The sequence below is a fragment of the Xyrauchen texanus genome, chromosome 32 (genome assembly GCF_025860055.1).
Source record: "Xyrauchen texanus isolate HMW12.3.18 chromosome 32, RBS_HiC_50CHRs, whole genome shotgun sequence".
In the NCBI taxonomy this organism is placed as follows: domain Eukaryota; kingdom Metazoa; phylum Chordata; class Actinopteri; order Cypriniformes; family Catostomidae; genus Xyrauchen; species Xyrauchen texanus.
The window spans coordinates 808,975-830,000 of record NC_068307.1 but is presented as its reverse complement, the minus strand read 5'-3'; the positions used below and the strand labels follow the sequence as shown (position 1 = coordinate 830,000).

The 21,026-nt window shown below is 41.5% G+C and overlaps 1 protein-coding gene across 2 annotated transcripts in view; it reads left to right on the top strand.

The window, feature by feature from the left end:
- spoplb (speckle type BTB/POZ protein like b) overlaps positions 1 to 20,242 on the top strand; it is a 24,163-nt gene extending 3,921 nt beyond the window's left edge. The window contains exons 2-14 of one of the 2 annotated variants that reach the window (XM_052101631.1): positions 478 to 593; positions 1,448 to 1,616; positions 9,152 to 9,273; positions 10,538 to 10,657; positions 10,750 to 10,871; positions 11,066 to 11,217; positions 11,309 to 11,436; positions 13,416 to 13,593; positions 13,761 to 13,816; positions 15,904 to 16,026; positions 16,116 to 16,258; positions 16,380 to 16,433; positions 19,153 to 20,242. In XM_052101631.1, the coding sequence (XP_051957591.1) occupies positions 10,580 to 10,657; positions 10,750 to 10,871; positions 11,066 to 11,217; positions 11,309 to 11,436; positions 13,416 to 13,593; positions 13,761 to 13,816; positions 15,904 to 16,026; positions 16,116 to 16,258; positions 16,380 to 16,433; positions 19,153 to 19,297 (1,179 nt within the window). In that variant the 5' untranslated portion in view covers positions 478 to 593; positions 1,448 to 1,616; positions 9,152 to 9,273; positions 10,538 to 10,579 and the 3' untranslated portion in view covers positions 19,298 to 20,242. The remainder of the gene's footprint in view (positions 1 to 477; positions 594 to 1,447; positions 1,617 to 9,151; positions 9,274 to 10,537; positions 10,658 to 10,749; positions 10,872 to 11,065; positions 11,218 to 11,308; positions 11,437 to 13,415; positions 13,594 to 13,760; positions 13,817 to 15,903; positions 16,027 to 16,115; positions 16,259 to 16,379; positions 16,434 to 19,152) is intronic. The other variant, XM_052101630.1, reaches the window with a different exon arrangement.
- The last annotated feature ends 784 nt before the right edge of the window (positions 20,243 to 21,026 follow it).

The window sequence follows — 21,026 nt, the reverse complement described above, 5'->3', positions numbered from 1 at the left end:
CCCATTTTTGGGTGAATTATATTCTTTAATTAGAAGGAGCTCAATGGGACATTTGTCATAAGTTCTCACACACAAGAGGAAAACAAGAACTTATTTTGGTTTACAGGCGTTAACTTGCACATATAGAAAAAGAAGGATGACTGAAGTAGACATCTAGACAGGGCAAATGTTTAAAAAGCAAATGTGAATGTTCTAGAACTTTTTATTTTATGTGAATCGTGATGTGATCGTCATTGTTCCTCAAACATCCCAAATGCCCTTTGCACTGTGTGCTGCATTGATGTGGGGGTGGCACACTTCAGCTTTAGGATGAAGGAACTTTCCCAAACACAACTCGCATGTTCATCGAAACCTAAATCATCTCATTCACAATACTTGGAGAATTCAGCATTATGATGTCACTAGTGTATCATTAGATGTTCGGGGGGCAGATGTATTTGATGCCACGTGCAGTTCAAATGCTGTTGTTCTTGCCAGGGTTCATTGAGTCTCTGCTGAGAGTGGCATCCCACAGAAATACCCTCGTCTGCCAAGTGCTCCACTCTGGAAGGTTCCTGAAACTTTCACACGTGACCTCCAGCAGTCATAGTGAGGTGAGTGTTTGTGTTTGGTCTGTTGGTGGGATAAATGAAGACTTGATGATATCTGTGGAGCTGTGTTTACATCGTGTAAGAATGACTGTATTGCGAGATGATGATGATGATGATGATGATGATGATGATGATGACGCTCACAAGGTCTAACTTTGCTGTTGATGTTTATTGTACGTCTTTGAATCATTTTCAGATAGTTTTCAAAACCGCCCTACAAGAAATGAAGACGTTATTAATAGTAAATAATGGTAAATATCAAGCAGAAATATGAAGACGTAGCTAATTACGATTTAAAAACCGCTAGTTTGGTTGTTTTTACATGACAAGCGAGAATAGCCGGAGCTTATGGAAGTCTTTCAAAGACTTGACTGGGTTTACAATTTGTAATAACTGTAATTGGGCTGTTCAGGTTTTAGTGCAAAAGCCCGGAAGAGAATTAGCGATATGAGCCACGCGATTTTCTTCTGTATTTATGAGTAAAATAAGGTCCTGTGTTACTTTAAGGCACTTGCACATTTTGCTCTACAACATCAGTTACACACGGTCACACCCCAAATGTAAAGTTTGAAGGCCCGTGTTTTTTGCTAGATAAGAACTTCAGTGGTTTTCTGTTTCGTCAGGCACGTTCAATCGCCTGCTTGTGGTCGTCGTAGTCCTTATTAGCAACATGCATTATTTTAAGGTGTGAACGTGTGTTGAACAAACAGGTTCCAGATCAAGATCAGAAAGGGTGCTTCTGAGAATAGTGGTGATGCTCCGTATAATGTGGAGGCGTAATAAAATAAAAATCAGATTATAGGGATGCAAACTCCTCACCTATCTGCGAAAAATGGTCATTTTTGTGATTCGTGCAGATCCAAGGAGTTTTTGTTTTGAGAGGGCGTCGGACTCCCCCGTGATTGATTACAGCAGCGGCCAATCGCGTACTTGGCTTCAGCAGTGCGTGCACGGTGATTCTGCGTCTGACAGGAATGCAGCACGAAGGGCTCTGAAGAAGCGGCACTTTTCCCACTTTCTTGCATGGTAAACTCTTAAAATTTCTCTTAAAAAACTCTTGTGGAGGGCAAAGCGCCACTTAACGCTGCCGTTGAGCAGAGCGGTGATGCCTCAATGCAACTCATGTGAAAAGCACTTTACAATGATGAAAGGACATTATTGAAACTCATGTTTAGGTGCAGCTGTGGCTCATTTGGTAGAGCGGGTCGGCCACTAATCTCAGGGTTGGCGGTTTGATTCCCGGCCCACATGACTCCACATGCCGAAGTGTCCTTGGGCAAGACACTGAACCCTAAGTTGCTCCCAATGGCAGGCAATTAGTTTGGTATACTTTTGATATAATTTGGCTGGAATTGGTGCTTTTAGCTTTATAAAAAATACATCTCTGGAAATCATCTTTGTGGACCAGTGATTGCCTCACCTTTATCACCCCTCATGAGTTTGCATCCCTGAGATTTAATCATGTTTAATGCTTTCAAAGTTTGGGGGTCTGGGTATCTCAGCGAGTATTGACACTGACTATCACACCTGGAGTCGTAAGTTTGAATCCAGGGTGTGCTGAGTGACTCCAGTCAGTTCTCCTTAGCAACCAAATTGGCCCGGTTGCTAGGGAGGGTAGAGTCACATGGGGTAACCTCCTCGTGGTGGTGATTAATGGTTCTCTCAATGGGGCGTGTGGTGAGTTGTGTGTGGATCGTGGAGAGTAGCATGAGTCTCCACATGCTGTGAGTCTCCGCGGTGTCATGCACAACGAGTCACGTGATCAGATGCGCCGATTGATGATCTCTGAGACTCGTCCTTCGCCACCCAGATTGAGACATCCAACGGGCATGTTATTAGTCTGTAGCCATGCTGTAAAACGGGGAAAAGTTTAACCAAAATCAGAGTTGACATTGTTAAATGCTATGCTAATGCCATTTCACGGTAGGGCTGGGCGATACATTGAATACCCATGATTTAATCGCGATTATTTTACTGACGATGTAAAATTCAACACTATTGTGAATAACATCAAAATGGAGATATGATCATATGTGATTATTTTAATGCCAAAGGCTGGGATTAAATACAGACGTGGTCTGTGTGCACTTCAGATTGAACCGATGGCGCGCTGATCTGTGTGTGTGCGCAGGCCGACGGAGACTGTTTTTAACAGTTCACCTGCATTGTGAAGAACTGCAGGTTCATGCATCGCGAGTGATATTTATACGTGTAAAGGGTCATCACATGACTCGTGTCAGTGCTGCAGAATACATTGAAGTCTATGAAGCGAGTGATATTTATACGTGTAAATGGTCATCACATGACTCGTGTCAGCGCTGCAGAACACATTGAAGTCTATGAAGTGAGTGATATTTATACGAGTAAAGGGTCATCACATGACTCGTGTCAGCGCTGCAGAATACATTGAAGTCTATGAAGTGAGTGATATTTATACGTGTAAAGGGTCATCACATGACTCGTGTCAGTGCTGCAGAATACATTGAAGTCTATGAAGTGAGTGATATTTATACGAGTAAAGGGTCATCACATGACTCGTGTCAGCGCTGCAGAACACATTGAAGTCTATGAAGTGAGTGATATTTATACGTGTAAAGGGTCATCACATGACTCGTGTCAGTGCTGCAGAATACATTGAAGTCTATGAAGTGAGTGATATTTATACGAGTAAAGGGTCATCACATGACTCGTGTCAGTGCTGCAGAACACATTGAAGTCTATGAAGTGAGTGATATTTATACGTGTAAAGGGTCATCACATGACTCGTGTCAGCGCTGCAGAATACATTGAAGTCTATGAAGTGAGTGATATTTATACGTGTAAAGGGTCATCACATGACTGCGTGTCAGCTTGCAGAACACATTGAAGTCTATGAAGTGAGTGATATTTATACGCGTAAAGGGTCATCACATGACTCGTGTCAGTGCTGCAGAACACATTGAAGTCTATGAAGTGAGTGATATTTATACGAGTAAAGGGTCATCACATGACTCGTGTCAGCCTGCAGAATACATTGAAGTCTATGAAGTGAGTGATATTTATACGTGTAAAGGGTCATCACATGACTCGTGTCAGTGCTGCAGAATACATTGAAGTCTATGAAGTGAGTGATATTTATACGAGTAAAGGGTCATCACATGACTCGTGTCAGTGCTGCAGAATACATTGAAGTCTATGAAGTGAGTGATATTTATACGTGTAAAGGGTCATCACATGACTCGTGTCAGTGCTGCAGAATACATTGAAGTCTATGAAGTGAGTGATATTTATACGTGTAAAGGGTCATCACATGACTCGTGTCAGTGCTGCAGAACACATTGAAGTCTATGAAGCGAGTGATATTTATACGAGTAAAGGGTCATCACATGACTCGTGTCAGTGCTGCAGAACACATTGAAGTCTATGAAGCGAGTGATATTTATACGTGTAAAGGGTCATCACATGACTCGTGTCAGTGCTGCAGAATACATTGAAGTCTATGAAGTGAGTGATATTTATACGTGTAAAGGGTCATCACATGACTCGTGTCAGTGCTGCAGAATACATTGAAGTCTATGAAGCGAGTGATATTTATACGTGTAAAGGGTCATCACATGACTGCGTGTCAGTGCTGCAGAATACATTGAAGTCTATGAAGCGAGTGATATTTATACGTGTAAAGGGTCATCACATGACTCGTGTCAGTGCTGCAGAATACATTGAAGTCTATGAAGCGAGTGATATTTATACGAGTAAAGGGTCATCACATGACTCGTGTCAGTGCTGCAGAATACATTGAAGTCTATGAAGCGAGTGATATTTATACGAGTAAAGGGTCATCACATGACTCGTGTCAGTGCTGCAGAATACATTGAAGTCTATGAAGCGAGTGATATTTATACGTGTAAAGGGTCATCACATGACTCGTGTCAGTGCTGCAGAATACATTGAAGTCTATGAAGCGAGTGATATTTATACGAGTAAAGGGTCATCACATGACTCGTGTCAGTGCTGCAGAACACATTGAAGTCTATGAAGCGAGTGATATTTATACGAGTAAAGGGTCATCACATGACTCGTGTCAGTGCTGCAGAACACATTGAAGTCTATGAAGCGAGTGATATTTATACGTGTAAAGGGTCATCACATGACTCGTGTCAGTGCTGCAGAACACATTGAAGTCTATGAAGCGAGTGATATTTATACGAGTAAAGGGTCATCACATGACTCGTGTCAGTGCTGCAGAACACATTGAAGTCTATGAAGCGAGTGATATTTATACGTGTAAAGGGTCATCACATGACTCGTGTCAGTGCTGCAGAATACATTGAAGTCTATGAAGCGAGTGATATTTATACGAGTAAAGGGTCATCACATGACTCGTGTCAGTGCTGCAGAATACATTGAAGTCTATGAAGCGAGTGATATTTATACGTGTAAAGGGTCATCACATGACTCGTGTCAGTGCTGCAGAATACATTGAAGTCTATGAAGCGAGTGATATTTATACGTGTAAAGGGTCATCACATGACTCGTGTCAGCTGCAGAATACATTGAAGTCTATGAAGCGAGTGATATTTATACGAGTAAAGGGTCATCACATGACTCGTGTCAGCGCTGCAGAATACATTGAAGTCTATGAAGCGAGTGATATTTATACGAGTAAAGGGTCATCACATGACTCGTGTCAGTGCTGCAGAACACATTGAAGTCTATGAAGTGAGTGATATTTATACGTGTAAAGGGTCATCACATGACTCGTGTCAGTGCTGCAGAATACATTGAAGTCTATGAAGTGAGTGATATTTATACGTAGTAAAGGGTCATCACATGACTCGTGTCAGTGCTGCAGAACACATTGAAGTCTATGAAGTGAGTGATATTTATACGAGTAAAGGGTCATCACATGACTCGTGTCAGTGCTGCAGAACACATTGAAGTCTATGAAGTGAGTGATATTTATACGTGTAAAGGGTCATCACATGACTCGTGTCAGCGCTGCAGAATATACTGAAGTCTATGAAGTGAGTGATATTTATACGTGTAAAGGGTCATCACATGACTCGTGTCAGTGCTGCAGAACACATTGAAGTCTATGAAGTGAGTGATATTTATACGTGTAAAGGGTCATCACATGACTCGTGTCAGTGCTGCAGAACACATTGAAGTCTATGAAGTGAGTGATATTTATACGAGTAAAGGGTCATCACATGACTCGTGTCAGTGCTGCAGAACACATTGAAGTCTATGAAGTGAGTGATATTTATACGAGTAAAGGGTCATCACATGACTCGTGTCAGTGCTGCAGAACACATTGAAGTCTATGAAGTGAGTGATATTTATACGTGTAAAGGGTCATCACATGACTCGTGTCAGCGCTGCAGAATACATTGAAGTCTATGAAGTGAGTGATATTTATACGTGTAAAGGGTCATCACATGACTCGTGTCAGCTGCAGAATACATTGAAGTCTATGAAGTGAGTGATATTTATACGTGTAAAGGGTCATCACATGACTCGTGTCAGCCTGCAGAATACATTCATGTCTATGAAGCGAGTGATATTTATACGTGTAAAGGGTCATCACATGACTCGTGTCAGCGCTGCAGAACACATTGAAGTCTATGAAGCGAGTGATATTTATACATGTAAAGGGTCATCACATGACTCGTGTCAGCGCTGCAGAATACATTGAAGTCTATGAAGCGAGTGATATTTATACGAGTAAAGGGTCATCACATGACTCGTGTCAGCGCTGCAGAATACATTGAAGTCTATGAAGCGAGTGATATTTATACGTGTAAAGGGTCATCACATGACTCGTGTCAGCGCTGCAGAATACATTGAAGTCTATGAAGCGAGTGATATTTATACGTGTAAAGGGTCATCACATGACTCGTGTCAGTGCTGCAGAATACATTGAAGTCTATGAAGCGAGTGATATTTATACGTGTAAAGGGTCATCACATGACTCGTGTCAGTGCTGCAGAATACATTGAAGTCTATGAAGCGAGTGATATTTATACGTGTAAAGGGTCATCACATGACTCGTGTCAGTGCTGCAGAATACATTGAAGTCTATGAAGTGAGTGATATTTATACGTGTAAAGGGTCATCACATGACTCGTGTCAGCTGCAGAATACATTGAAGTCTATGAAGCGAGTGATATTTATACGTGTAAAGGGTCATCACATGACTCGTGTCAGCGCTGCAGAACACATTGAAGTCTATGAAGCGAGTGATATTTATACGTGTAAAGGGTCATCACATGACTCGTGTCAGCGCTGCAGAACACATTGAAGTCTATGAAGCGAGTGATATTTATACGAGTAAAGGGTCATCACATGACTCGTGTCAGCGCTGCAGAACACATTGAAGTCTATGAAGCGAGTGATATTTATACGTGTAAAGGGTCATCACATGACTCGTGTCAGCGCTGCAGAACACATTGAAGTCTATGAAGTGAGTGATATTTATACGTGTAAAGGGTCATCACATGACTCGTGTCAGCGCTGCAGAATACATTGAAGTCTATGAAGTGAGTGATATTTATACGTGTAAAGGGTCATCACATGACTCGTGTCAGCGCTGCAGAACACATTGAAGTCTATGAAGTGAGTGATATTTATACGTGTAAAGGGTCATCACATGACTCGCGTCAGAGCTGCAGAATACATTGAAGTCTATGAAGCGAGTGATATTTATACGAGTAAAGGGTCATCACATGACTCGCGTCAGAGCTGCAGAACACATTGAAGTCTATGAAGCGAGTGATATTTATACGTGTAAAGGGTCATCACATGACTCGCGTCAGAGCTGCAGAATACATTGAAGTCTATGAAGTGAGTGATATTTATACGAGTAAAGGGTCATCACATGACTCGCGTCAGAGCTGCAGAATACATTGAAGTCTATGAAGTGAGTGATATTTATACGAGTAAAGGGTCATCACATGACTCAGGTCAGAGCTGCAGAATACATTGAAGTCTATGAAGTGAGTGATATTTATACGAGTAAAGGGTCATCACATGACTCAGCGTCAGAGCTGCAGAATACATTGAAGTCTATGAAGTGAGTGATATTTATCACAGTAAAGGGTCATCACATGACTGCGTCAGAGCTGCAGAATACATTGAAGTCTATGAAGTGAGTGATATTTATACGAGTAAAGGGTCATCACATGACTCGCGTCAGAGCTGCAGAATACATTGAAGTCTATGAAGTGAGTGATATTTATACGAGTAAAGGGTCATCACATGACTCGCGTCAGAGCTGCAGAATACATTGAAGTCTATGAAGCGAGTGATATTTATACGAGTAAAGGGTCATCACATGACTCGCGTCAGAGCTGCAGAACACATTGAAGTCTATGAAGTGAGTGATATTTATACGTGTAAAGGGTCATCACATGACTCGCGTCAGAGCTGCAGAATACATTGAAGTCTATGAAGCGAGTGATATTTATACGAGTAAAGGGTCATCACATGACTCGCGTCAGAGCTGCAGAACACATTGAAGTCTATGAAGTGAGGGATATTTATACGTGTAAAGGGTCATCACATGACTCGCGTCAGCGCTGCAGAACACATTGAAGTCTATGAAGTGAGTGATATTTATACGAGTAAAGGGTCATCACATGACTCGTGTCAGCGCTGCAGAACACATTGAAGTCTATGAAGTGAGTGATATTTATACGTGTAAAGGGTCATCACATGACTCGTGTCAGCGCTGCAGAACACATTGAAGTCTATGAAGTGAGTGATATTTATACGTGTAAAGGGTCATCACATGACTCGTGTCAGCGCTGCAGAACACATTGAAGTCTATGAAGTGAGTGATATTTATACGTGTAAAGGGTCATCACATGACTCGTGTCAGTGCTGCAGAATACATTGAAGTCTATGAAGCGAGTGATATTTATACGTGTAAAGGGTCATCACATGACTCGTGTCAGCGCTGCAGAACACATTGAAGTCTATGAAGCGAGTGATATTTATACGAGTAAAGGGTCATCACATGACTCGTGTCAGCGCTGCAGAATACATTGAAGTCTATGAAGTGACGTCACATACGTTTCTGCTTCACCAATAATGTCTTTGAGAGTAACTATGCAACAAGATATATTTAAAACTGTCCAAGTTTGTGAAGAGACACTTGAATGTCTCATAATTTCTTTTTATTAAATATTACCTTATCGTTTAGGAATATTGGAGACTCCAGTTATTGAACTCATTTAATTTCACCAAGAAAACGCTTCGTCTGTCCGAGGCAAAGACACAAACTCTAAAGACAATCACCTCAGTGTCAGTCCCCGTGATGCGTTTTATTACAGGCGAGTTTAAGTCGATGCGGACCAGGAGGAAGGTTTGAGCTGTCGATTGAGTTCTGTTCAGTTCATTTTTTACGTGTTTTGTTCATATTTTAATGGTATTTAAATATTGACGATGGTAGCCTATGTGGGATAGCGGTGTGCTGTCTGGAAACACGGCTCTATTCCGAGGTAAATAACCTTACAGTGATTGAGAACCTTATTAATGCTGTATACATGATTAATGTGTGTTAACTCTGTGTTTGTGTTTAGGATGGGTGATTTAGAGTTCAGTATGTACTGTTAGTCATTGTTTCCTGTCCCTCTGGCGGCTGTGTCCGAGCCTGACCCCAGGATGGCATGAAGAAAAAATCCTGCTGATCTCTGAACACTAGGTATTATTTTACTATATGCTGCACCAGAGTTTCCGCTAGAAAAAAATGGTGCCGGTCAAAGTGACCGGCAGAGGTTTCGTTTTACGGACATTTTGATGATATGCCGGTCAAATATATCGCCTCTTAATTAGTCAAGTTGAGGAAAACTGGAGGCAGTCTATGTAACTTAAAAATGACATAATCAGGCCGTATAGAATGCAACATATTATTATTAGCTTAACTTTCAAATAGAGCGAAAAAAAACATGAGCGTCCGATTGGCGTCAATCAACGCCAATTGTTTTTTACTGTGGTTTCACACACATTCACTTTTTGAAACATTGAGGCACGGATGTACCTAATACAAATAAATAAAACATCTCCAGTTAACTAGCAGATCATTCATTTAGTCCGTTATTAAATAAGAGATCTAGCGCTAAAATCTGTTGTTTTTGAAATCAAGCTGAGCTTCGTGTCCGCTGCTATCAGTTGCATGGACGACGCTGCTGCGCGAGTTGCGCAATCTTCACTAGGACGCGCGTTTCAATCTATCGCCGTTGCGGAGACTCTCTATTAATTCGGTGAAATCACAAAATAAAATGCACACAAACGTGTCCCTGCTTGATATAGACTGTAAGCATGCACTGATGAACATAGGCTATTCAGTTTTGATGATAGAGAAAAAAACTGCACGAATGCGCGGATTAGAAGCACTGATCTATCTATAATGAGATGTTCCTGATTCACCATCGTCTGGCCTCTGAAAAAAGCTTTTAAAGCTAGTCTGCCTGGGCCTGGCCATATTTGAAACGTCTCACTCAATCGTTCGTTGTTTAGGTCTATATTGCAGCCGTTTTAGGCGTGCGCTTTATCTGAAATGCAGCATGCGATGTTGTTTCATAACTTTCAAACGATAGAGCCTGTTCCTTTATAACATAGCAAGAGATCGGTGTATTTTTGCTTTATACATTTTAGGCTTATTCTCAAATTCAGATTGTGTTAGGGGGATGGGATTATTAGGCAATTTTAATCGGACAATTTGACCGGAGAGATTTAATTTTGTCGGACATTTAATTTTTTTACCGGTCAATGTCCGGTAATTACCGGACAACGGAAACCCTGTGCTGCACTTTATTACTGGTGCTTGCTTGGTGTTCATGTAATTAGCATTAATGTAAATGCCCATAGCAATGCAACTGAGTTTTGCATTCGCATGTGTTCTGGTTTGTAAATCATTCACTTGGCCAATGGGTTGAATACAGGCAATGTTTTGACTTTGTGTATAGGCCGAGCAGTGAGCTACATCAGGGACAGGTGAAAAGCAGGCCATGTCACGGGTTCCCACACCTCCTCCCCCAGGGGAAATGACATCAGGACCTGTGGCAGAGAGCTGGTGTTATACACAGGTGAGAGGGACGGAATAAAAACAAACGGCTCTAGTTTAAAACGCAATCTATTTTCAAGAGTCACAAATGTCCCTCTGGGATTTCTACGGCAGGTAAAAGTGGTGAAGTTTTCTTACATGTGGACCATAAACAACTTCAGCTTTTGTCGGGAGGAGATGGGCGAAGTCATAAGGAGCTCGACCTTCTCTTCTGGCCCCAATGACAAGATGAAATGGTTTGTTTCACCGAGTGTTATTGGAAGCTCTCAAGTGGCCCCTTAAATCATCTTGGAGCAGCACACAAACACACAAATCAAGGCTTGAAATGTTCAAATATCAACCATAGGAGCTCATGTTGATTTGGGTCATTTGGACAAAAGGTCAGTCCCAAAATGTCTAACTCTACTGTTTCCTGTCTCTTTCTGTGTAGGTGTTTGAGAGTGAACCCAAAGGGTCTGGATGACGAGAGTAAAGATTATCTCTCTCTCTACTTGCTGCTTGTCAGTTGCCCAAAAAGCGAAGTGAGGTCAAAGTTCAAGTTTTCCTTACTAAACGCCAAAAGGGAGGAAACTAAAGCCATGGGTAGGGGGGTTTCTGGACGATTGAGCTTGACTCTCACGGTGGGTGGTGTGAAAACATTTCTTTGTGCTTCTGTTTTCTCCGCACACTGTAGAAAGCCAAAGAGCGTACCGCTTCGTCCAGGGGAAGGACTGGGGCTTCAAGAAGTTCATCAGGAGAGATTTTTTACTAGATGAAGCAAACGGACTTCTTCCAGATGACAAGCTCACTTTGTTTTGTGAGGTACCGTGACATTTCCAAACATCATCTGCAGCCTGAAACTGAACTTTTGAACAGATTTTAGGAGTGAACGCACTTAACTGCATAGAGAGATATAGGATGCTCCCTTGCTCCCTATTTAGTGCATGACTTATCCTCCAGTGTGCTGTCTGTCTGCACTGGTCTCAGAACAGTTATAGAGAGCTATAGGATGCTCCCTTGCTCCCTATTTAGTGCATGACTTAACCTCCAGTGTGCTGTCTGTCTGCACTGATCTCAGAACAGTTATAGAGAGCTATAGGATGCTCCCTATTTAGTGCATGACTTAACCTCCAGTGTGCTGTCTGTCTGCACTGGTCTCAGAACAGTTTGAAATGCTCCTTATGTTCATCATAACTCCGTATAAAGCCTCTGAAAGACACATTTATCAGCTTTTGGATGAATTTGTTTATTCTCAATGTGATAATGCACAGTAAATATTGGATATTTGAACTGAAAATTAAGCCCAAAATCCCTCACTCTCTTAGTAATTTCTTTTCTAAGAAAGTATTGTTGCAATATTCTGTATTTTATGCAAACATTTGTTACATCATAACAGTATTGTTACAGTAAACATACACCGTTTTAACAAGGTATGGCAGCCATTATATTAAATCAAATCAAATCACTTTATTGTCACACTACCATGTACACAAGTGCAACAGTAGGTGAAATTCTTGTGTGCAGTTCCGAGCAACATAGTAGTCATGACAGTGACGAGACATATACCAGTTACAATAAACAACATACTTACACAACACAATTTACATATCAAATGTACACATACTTACACAACATATAATTATATACAATGTACAGTAAACAATACACACAATATAGAATACACAATATACAATACAATAAGTAAGGAATACAATAAGTATATATATATATATATATATATATATATATGAAGTAGTATATTGAGGAGAAAATGTTGACTGTCCAGTGTGAGATTACAGCTGAATAAAGTGCAGTGCTAATTATTGATCCTGATAGATCAAGTGTTCAACAGTCTGATTGCTTGGGGTTGAAGCTGTCATGTAGTCGGCTGGTGCGGGTCCTGATGCTGCGATACCGCCTGCCTGATGGTAGCAGTGAGAGCAGCCCATGACTCGGGTGTCTGGAGTCTCTGATGATCCTCCGAGCTTTTTCACACACCGCCTGTTATATATGTCCTGGAGGGAGGGAAGCTCACCTCCGATGATGTTTCTGGCAGTTCGCACCACCCTTTGCAGGGCTTTGCAGTTGTACGCGGTGCTATTGCCGTACCAGGTGGTGATGCAGCCAGTCAGGATGCTCTCTACAGTGCTGGTGTAGAACCGTGTGAGGATGTGCTGGTTCATTCCAAACTTCCTCAGCCGTCTCAGGAAGAAGAGGCACTGGTGAGCCTTCACAACGGCCTCAGTGTGGACGGACCATGTGAGTTCTTCAGTGATGTGGACACCGAGGAACTTGAAGCTGCTGACTCTCTCCACCGGTGCTCCATTAATGGTGATGGGGCTGTGTTCTCCGTCTTCCTTCCTGAAGTCCAGGAATTTATCAAATGCCGAAACTTTATTAATATGAAACAATGTAACAGTCCTGAACAACTTCAGAATGTTGAATCATTCATTACAAACCCGGACTTGACCGAACCCCAAAGTCGTTCTTGTCAAACCGGACCCGAACCCCAAAGTCGTTCTTGTCAAAACCCAATCTAAAATTCACAATGGGACCCAGAGAAACCGCTTTGTTTCGGGTCAGGTTTTGACTCTGTTTAGACCTGTATACTTTATTAACCGATCACACTTCCCACTTTCACCTGATGCAGCAAGTTGGAAAATATACAACAGCCATTTTTAGTGCTCAGAATATGGTTGAGATTTGGGGTGGGCTCAGAACACCCTAGTATTGTGACTTGTACAGGCAAACATCGCTCAGTCTAGTTGTCTTTTCAGAACTGTAATATTGTTTATGTACAGGTGAGCGTGGTCCAGGACTCTGTAAACATCTCTGGCCAGTCTAACACAAACATGCTGAAGGTTCCGGAGTGTCGGCTCTCAGATGATCTGGGTAACCTGTGGGAAGGATCCAGGTTCACCGACTGCAGCTTGTTTGTGGGAGGGCAGGAGTTCAAAGCGCACAAATCCATACTGGCAGGTGAGCTCGGTCATCTGAACACCGGATTGGCTGTGTATTTGGGCAGTACCGACTGCACAGACAATGGAGAATGTTCAGTGACATGATGGTGTATGTGCTGTACACACTGATGAAACTGATGATCCATGTTTACTGTCGTGTGCTCAACTTGATTTTTTGTTTGACAGCGAGGTCGCCAGTTTTCAATGCCATGTTTGAACACAAAATGGAGGAGAGTAAAAAGGTGAGAGATCATCTAGAATTGAAGATTTAATCTGACAACTGACTAGTCGATTAGTGGGGTCGACTACTAACATTAATATTTGGTTTTAACGGGAGACACATTTCTCAAGTTAATAAGAGACGCCACTTCTCTGAGAGCGCTTTTGCATGATGATAACTTGCTGTGCTTAAACATGAATAATAGTCAGCACAGAAATACCCTCCGTCACTTTAATGCTTTAGGTTTAGTCCTTTTTATGTGCTGCTGTTACAGAAATCAAAGTGCCGCATCAGCAGTATATTGCAAGACGATCACTGTCAGACGTTAAGTCCTCTGCTGTGAGTAATGTTACTGTATTTGTGCGTTGTTTAGGGAGATTAAAGTCGTTTGTCTCAAGTCATTTTTATTTGCACTTTTCACAATATGCATCGTTTCAAAGCAGCTTTAAGCTGCGCTCACACCGCCGGCTATTGTGTCGCTGCATGTCGCCTGTGGCGTACGGTTGGGTCGCTAGTGGTGTGTGTGTAGAGTAAACAACACCGTTTCTTTACAATGAATATTATTATTAGAATATTAGGATCACTTGAGCTCTACCATCTTCTCTCGTATTGGCTGTCGCTCTTCATTTGCATAAAGTTACATTTCTCAACTTTTTTGCGTCGCTAGATACGCCCACATCCGGTCGCCGTCACTCGTGTCGCCAGCTCTCATTGAAAATGAATGAGATGAGGTTGTTTTGTCGCTGGTGTGTGAACGCAGCTTTACAGACAATCATGCATTAACAGAAAATGAAACCGTAATGTCTATTAGAGTCTTAAGCTGCGTACACACTGCCAGCGACTGTGGCTGCAGGTCGCCAGTGGCTGGCGGTGAAGTCGCTTGTGGGGTTCCCACTACTGGTTGCCTAGTAACGTTTATAAATGACATTCACGGATGTCATTCCATTGCTGTTGACAGCGAATCTCTTTTCTTGCCACTAAAAGCAAACATTTTGGAGGGAAAAGACTAAATATAAATGGAATCAGTACATAAAATGCTTTATATCAAAGATGAGCGAGAAACAAGGCGTGCTGTTTGCCATAGCGGCTGTTTATCTGTGGCGGAAATGCAAACGCCGGTCTGTCTGTGTCCACAAAATCCCCGCGATCTCAGATACACCTTTCCACACAGTATTTTTCTTAAAAATGTCCTTGTACGTGGGAAGAGACATATCATAGAGCACTGGAACATTTCTAACTGCAAGAATTAGCCTTTTCATCCATCTTTCCGTTACTGAGAGAGAGCGAGAGAGAGAGAAGGAGAGAAGGATCACGTGAGCTCTCCCGTCTTCTCTCCTATTGGCTGTCGCTTCCGTTAGTCGCTCTTCATTTTAATAAAGTTGAACTTGTCTCAATTTTGTCGCGTCGCTGGACACGCCCACATCTAGTCGCCAACGGTCACGACAGCTCGTGGCGCCGGAAGTCGCTGTGCTCTCATTGAAAATGAATGCGATGGAGGCGCTGTCACGCGTGATGTCGCTGGCAGTGTGTACGCAGCTTTAGTCATCATTGTGTAGTTTGATTAAATATGATTGTGATTTTTGAATAATTTTTTCAATTATTTAATTTACCATTTTTCACCCAATTTGGAATGCGGTCTAAGTCCTCATGGTACGTTGCCACGGAGACGTAGCGCGTGTGGAGTCTTCACGCTATTCTCCACACACAACTCGCCACACGGCCCATTGAGAGCGAGAACCACTAACCACCACCACCACGAGGAGGTTACCCCATGTGACTCTACCCTCCCTAGCAACCGGGCCAATTTGGTTGCTAAGGAGACCTGGCTGGAGTTACTCAGCACGCCCTGAATTCAAACTCTCATCAATACTCTGAGATACCCAGACCCCGAATTGCATAATACTTTTTAAAACACACAGCGCCTATAAATTGACTCTTACTATTACTCATACTTACAGTACCCTAAACCTAATTATTAAACTTCAGCATGTGACATTGTGAGCCCGGAATATTCCTTTGCATTGAAGGAGCCGCATCTAGAGAGCCGACCACATTTTCTTCAAAACATGTTAACATTTATTAATTTTTATTTCCATAACCCTATTGCAGAACCGAGTAGACATCGGTGACGTGGAACCGGACGTGTTTCGGGAAATGATGGTATTTATTTACACGGGTAAAGCTCCTAACCTGGATAAAATGGCCGACAACCTGTTAGCTGCTGCAGACAAGGTAAAAGATTGTGCTTCTGCCTGTCAAGGAAGAGTGTCTAGTTTTGTGTGCAACACTTCCTGTCATGGTCTGTTGGTCTTTCTGTTTAGTACGCTCTGGAAAGATTAAAGGTATTATGTGAAGAGGCTCTTTGTAACAGTTTGTCTGTAGAGAACGTGGCCGACGTCCTCATTCTGGCCGACCTGCACAGCGCAGAGCAGCTCAAAGCACAAGCCATAGACTTCATTAATAGGCAAGTGCACGGACTCTGTGCTTTTTCTTGGATCAATGAACGGACCGTGAACAATATGTACAGCACATACTAGCTACAGATTTGTCCTTTTCAAACACTGCCATTCATCTTTCCTCCGCAGATGCAGCGTTCTCCGACAGTTGGGCTGTAAAGATGGAAAGAACTGGAATAGCAAGTATGTGTGCCAACATGTTCTCCTGAGCTTCAGTTTGAGTCTTAATTGTGTCATTTAAATTATACGTGTGCGACAACACAATACCCCGCATTGCACTTCCTATTACGGAGTCGAAACCCATTAATACATTTGATGTTTGACTTGATATTCAGTTGTTTAAGCTCACATTTGTTGTGCTCTTCTTCACCAAAAAATATAAATACCCACAGAAGTTTCGTTGGTAACGCATAGCCAGACGTTCAGCAGCCTAAAGCTGTAGCAGCAGCTTCGTCACTTGAACAATCATTTAAACTTTATTGGCTTGTTGCTTTGTAACGCACAATCTCTACAGCGCAAGTGATAGTGATTTGACCACAGGTGAGGGGTAGGGATGTCCCAATACTGGCGTACGAGGGGTAGGGATGTCCCAATTCTGGCGTACGAGGGGTAGGGATGTCCCAATACCTTTTAGAGCTCCTTGTCTCATACACAGAAAACACCATCATGAGCATCACGTGTGCTGTTTGTAGCGGATGACAGTGAGCCGAGCAATAATTCACTTTGTAGCACGCAGCCTACATGCTGTATTTATTTCAATAAAAAGCATTTTGAGGTCTAATACTCGCATTGGGTCACGTAGCAACCTGCTTTTTCAGAAGTGAGAAGCTATCATCAAAAACCCACAAATGGAAAGGAGTTTACTACAAAATAAAAGCTTGAGTAAAATGGAAAACAGTACGTCAAATATATCACTACTGAATGTAAAATTCACTGTAATACTACTAAAAATAATTATAATAATAAATCAATATCTATGTGATGCTCTTAATTTGACTAATGTTATATGTACTCCAAATGAAATGAGATGATGATAAATTGTTCTGTATTCATTTGATTAAAGCTTTAAATAAGTTAATTCAGTAGATATGATTTTGATGTTGAAATGGAGTGAAAAAACAAACAGGTATTGAAAAGCAAGTACCGCTAGTCGTACTCATTCTCCTAAAAAGTTTATCGCAAGATATCTAGTAAAGGGTGACAGCGAGGCACGATATATAAAACGCTCTTAACTGAAGTAAATTCACCATAAAGTGGCTTATTGCTTTTATAAAACGGCAATATGATTAAAGACAAAGTTCAATAAATAGTTTGATTTATTAAAGGATTAGTTCACCCAAAAATGTAAATTCAGTCATTGTTTACTCACCACTGTGTTGTTCTAACTCTATATGACTTTCTTTATTGTTCTCAACACAAAGTGAGAAATTGTGAATAAATGTTGTGCTCAGTGATGTCATACAATGGCAGTTTATGGTGACCACCTCTTCAAGCTTCAAAAGAACACAAAAGTATCATTCAGAAGTCTAATTAATTATTCATGAGACTCATGATTGTTATGAAAGCATACGATAAGATTTGATGAGAAACTGAAATATAATGTGTTATTTAGTGTAAATGTTCACTGACCGTTGATCTCCTGTGTGTGTTCATGATAGGACACGAGAGCAACAGTTCATGCACCCCTCACGACATTGGGGCGTTCAAGAGAACGTTTATCTAAAAACAGGTCGTTCACAGCGATGGTGAGAACAGAACTATTAAACATGTCTGAAGAGTTTGTAATTGAAGAATTGATGCATTTCTGTGCCCAGCCTTATTTTTTTGAACTGAGTGCTCAGAAATCAAACAGAAACATAGAGGAGACTACAGGATGCCACAGACACACCGTGTCCTAAACTGTGCGGGTAACTCCGTCCGCTGTGAACTGGCACCGGTCCAAACACTTTAAAAAAATGAAAATAAATAAGGCTGGGCACAGAAATGCATCAATTCTTGAACTACAAACTCTGCAGACAGGTTTAATAGATCTGTTCTCTGTTGTGTGTGCTATCACTGTTGATGACGTGTTTTCTCTTGAACGCCCCAATGTCGTGAGGGTGCATGAACTGTTGCTCTCGTGTCCCTTCATGAACACACACAGGAGATCAACGGTCAGTGAACATTTACACTAAATAACACATTATATTTCAGTTTCTCATCAAATCTTATCGTATGCTTTCATAACAATCATGAGCCTCATGAATAATTAATTAGACTTCTGAATTATACTGTTGTGTCCTTTTGAAGCTTGAAGAGGTGTCACCATAAACTGCCATTGTATGACATCACTGAACACAACATTTATTCACAATTTCTCCCTTTGTGTTGACAAGATAGAAAGTCATATAGTATTAGAACAACATAGTAAACAATGAGAATGTACAATTCTTTTGCAAAGCAGTATCATTTATTAGCCTAACTGTAGTCTGATGCAATGCGGTATCGGCTTTTAATGTCTCTCATCCAATCAGAATTGAAGCTATACATTTAATAACATGTTTTTAGATTGAAGAATTCATTTATATGCTTTGACTACAATAGGAATTTCTGCTTTTAAAGGAATATTCCATGTTTAATACAAGTTAAGCTCTGTCAACAGCATTTGATAACCTTAAAACAACCATAAAGAATACACAAGTGCATTTCTGGCTTTAAACCCTGTAAAAATCGACCCCATTCACTTTCATTGTAAGTGCCTCACTGGAACCTCCTTTTTTTTTAAAGGAGGGAGGAGTCAAAATAGCGTTGATTGATTGAACCCAGACTGTTCCTTTTAATTAGTATGATATCAGTGGGAAGTGTTTTGTGATGAATTATTCTAGGTGGTATATTACACGGTTGCTCTGGTTTGTTTTTGCAGTCATGCAGCAGATATAATGGAGACTGCAGGTTGGAAGGTGATGATTCAGTGCCATCCTCACTTAGTGGCCGAGGCCTTCCGTGCTCTCGCATCGGCTCAGTGCCCCCCATTTGGTCTGCCTAGGAAACGACTAAAACAGTCCTGACCTTTGCCCTCACAGACTGCATAGGACACCACGCATGAGGCGGCAACGTCTTCCCTTCCCCATTTGGCCCCCTCTTCACTCGTCCGTCGCCAGAGACACAATGGAGGAGCTTGAATAAACTGTGTTCTCAGCTAGCACCAGAGGAAGAAGAAAGGGACTTTGCAGCGGTTGACCTCGTTGTTTGAAAAATGGCCTTAAAGCATCTCCCTCGTGTCTCTCCGTGTAGCTTTGTGCCTGCTGCGACTGATCCCAGACCTGTCTGGATTGCACTAGCTCCCACATAATGCAGTAGTGTTAACATGGTGGTGTTTAGGACCTTCTATGTTACGTGTTCTCAACGGGGAAGGGTTGTTCTGACATTTCAGAAATCCAAGTATACTCTCGCTAAACGTATAACCACACACATGCATCGAGTGCAGAGATAGTCCCAACTGACACTTTTTAAAGTGATTGTTGCCCATATTGCTGGCAGAATGTCAAATTGTACGTTTATCATCATTAAAATCGGTGCAAGTATTAACTGAGGTCGTGCTGTAGAATACTAGGTGAGATGCGATGCAGTTTACGAGTATTAAATATGTCGATATTTTGCACCAACTTCAACTAATTGGTAAAAATGAAGAATTTGTTTCCCACACACACAGTTTTGACCCTAGTTGAGTTACTTTCAATGGTTACCATACATGATGGAACTCAGTTCCTTGTTTTAAAAAATATATTGTGGTACTAAAGAACTTGCTTTGGAAATAAAATGGAGAAAATTAAGGAGAATGATATATTTTCAGCACACACATGTAGAGTTGACCAATTACATTTGCTCTCAGGCCTCGATGTGATGTCTTAAACATAATTTATTATTAAAGAGCACCTGTCATGTAGTGTGTTATACAGCTGTTTGTGGATGTAAAAACATCTTCAAAGTGCAGAACAAAAGTTATTGACTCCTAAACGAAAGAACAGAGTTGTTAGTAATTCCAGACTTACATCATTTGGTAACAAAACCCGCCTCTGGTGTTCATTGGCTGCTCACAAACAGCTTTGACCTGCCCTCAAACACTACACCAAGCGGTAGACCAATCAGAGCAGAGTATGCTCTCTGAAAGGAGGAGTTTAGAATGAATGCTTTAGAACGGACCAATCAGAGCAGAGTATGCTCTCTGAAAGGAGGAGTTTAGAATGAATGCTTTAGAACAATTTAAATTATGCGGAAATTAGTGCTTTTTGACATTATATGAGCCCTTTAAAACAAAATCAGGCACACTTTAACCACTGATATCCGATAATAGCAACAGCTTAAAGAGCTAAACAGAGCTCGAATCAAGGATCACTTGAAAGTAACTGTCCATACTTGAACTAAGCACAAGCATCAGTCTTCACCTCATTGGTAACCCCCAAAACTCGGGCATAACACAACATTAAAGCTGAAGTATGTGCAGAGATGACCAAGTATCAAAAACTGAAAACACTGTTTCTGTGGTGCTATGAAAATGGTTCTGTTTTGAGAGACCTGCCTCAACAACGTTACCCAACCAATTGCGTGAGGGGTGGGACTATCACTTTGTTTGACCAATGGCTGCCAGGGGGTTATTCAGTAAGAGATGACATAAGCTTTAAAAACATTAACATTCACCTGGAGTCATGAGTTTGAATCCAGGGTGTGCTGAGAGTCAGTTCTCATTAGCGACCAAATTGTCCCGGTTGCTAGGGAGGGTTGTCACATGGGGTAACC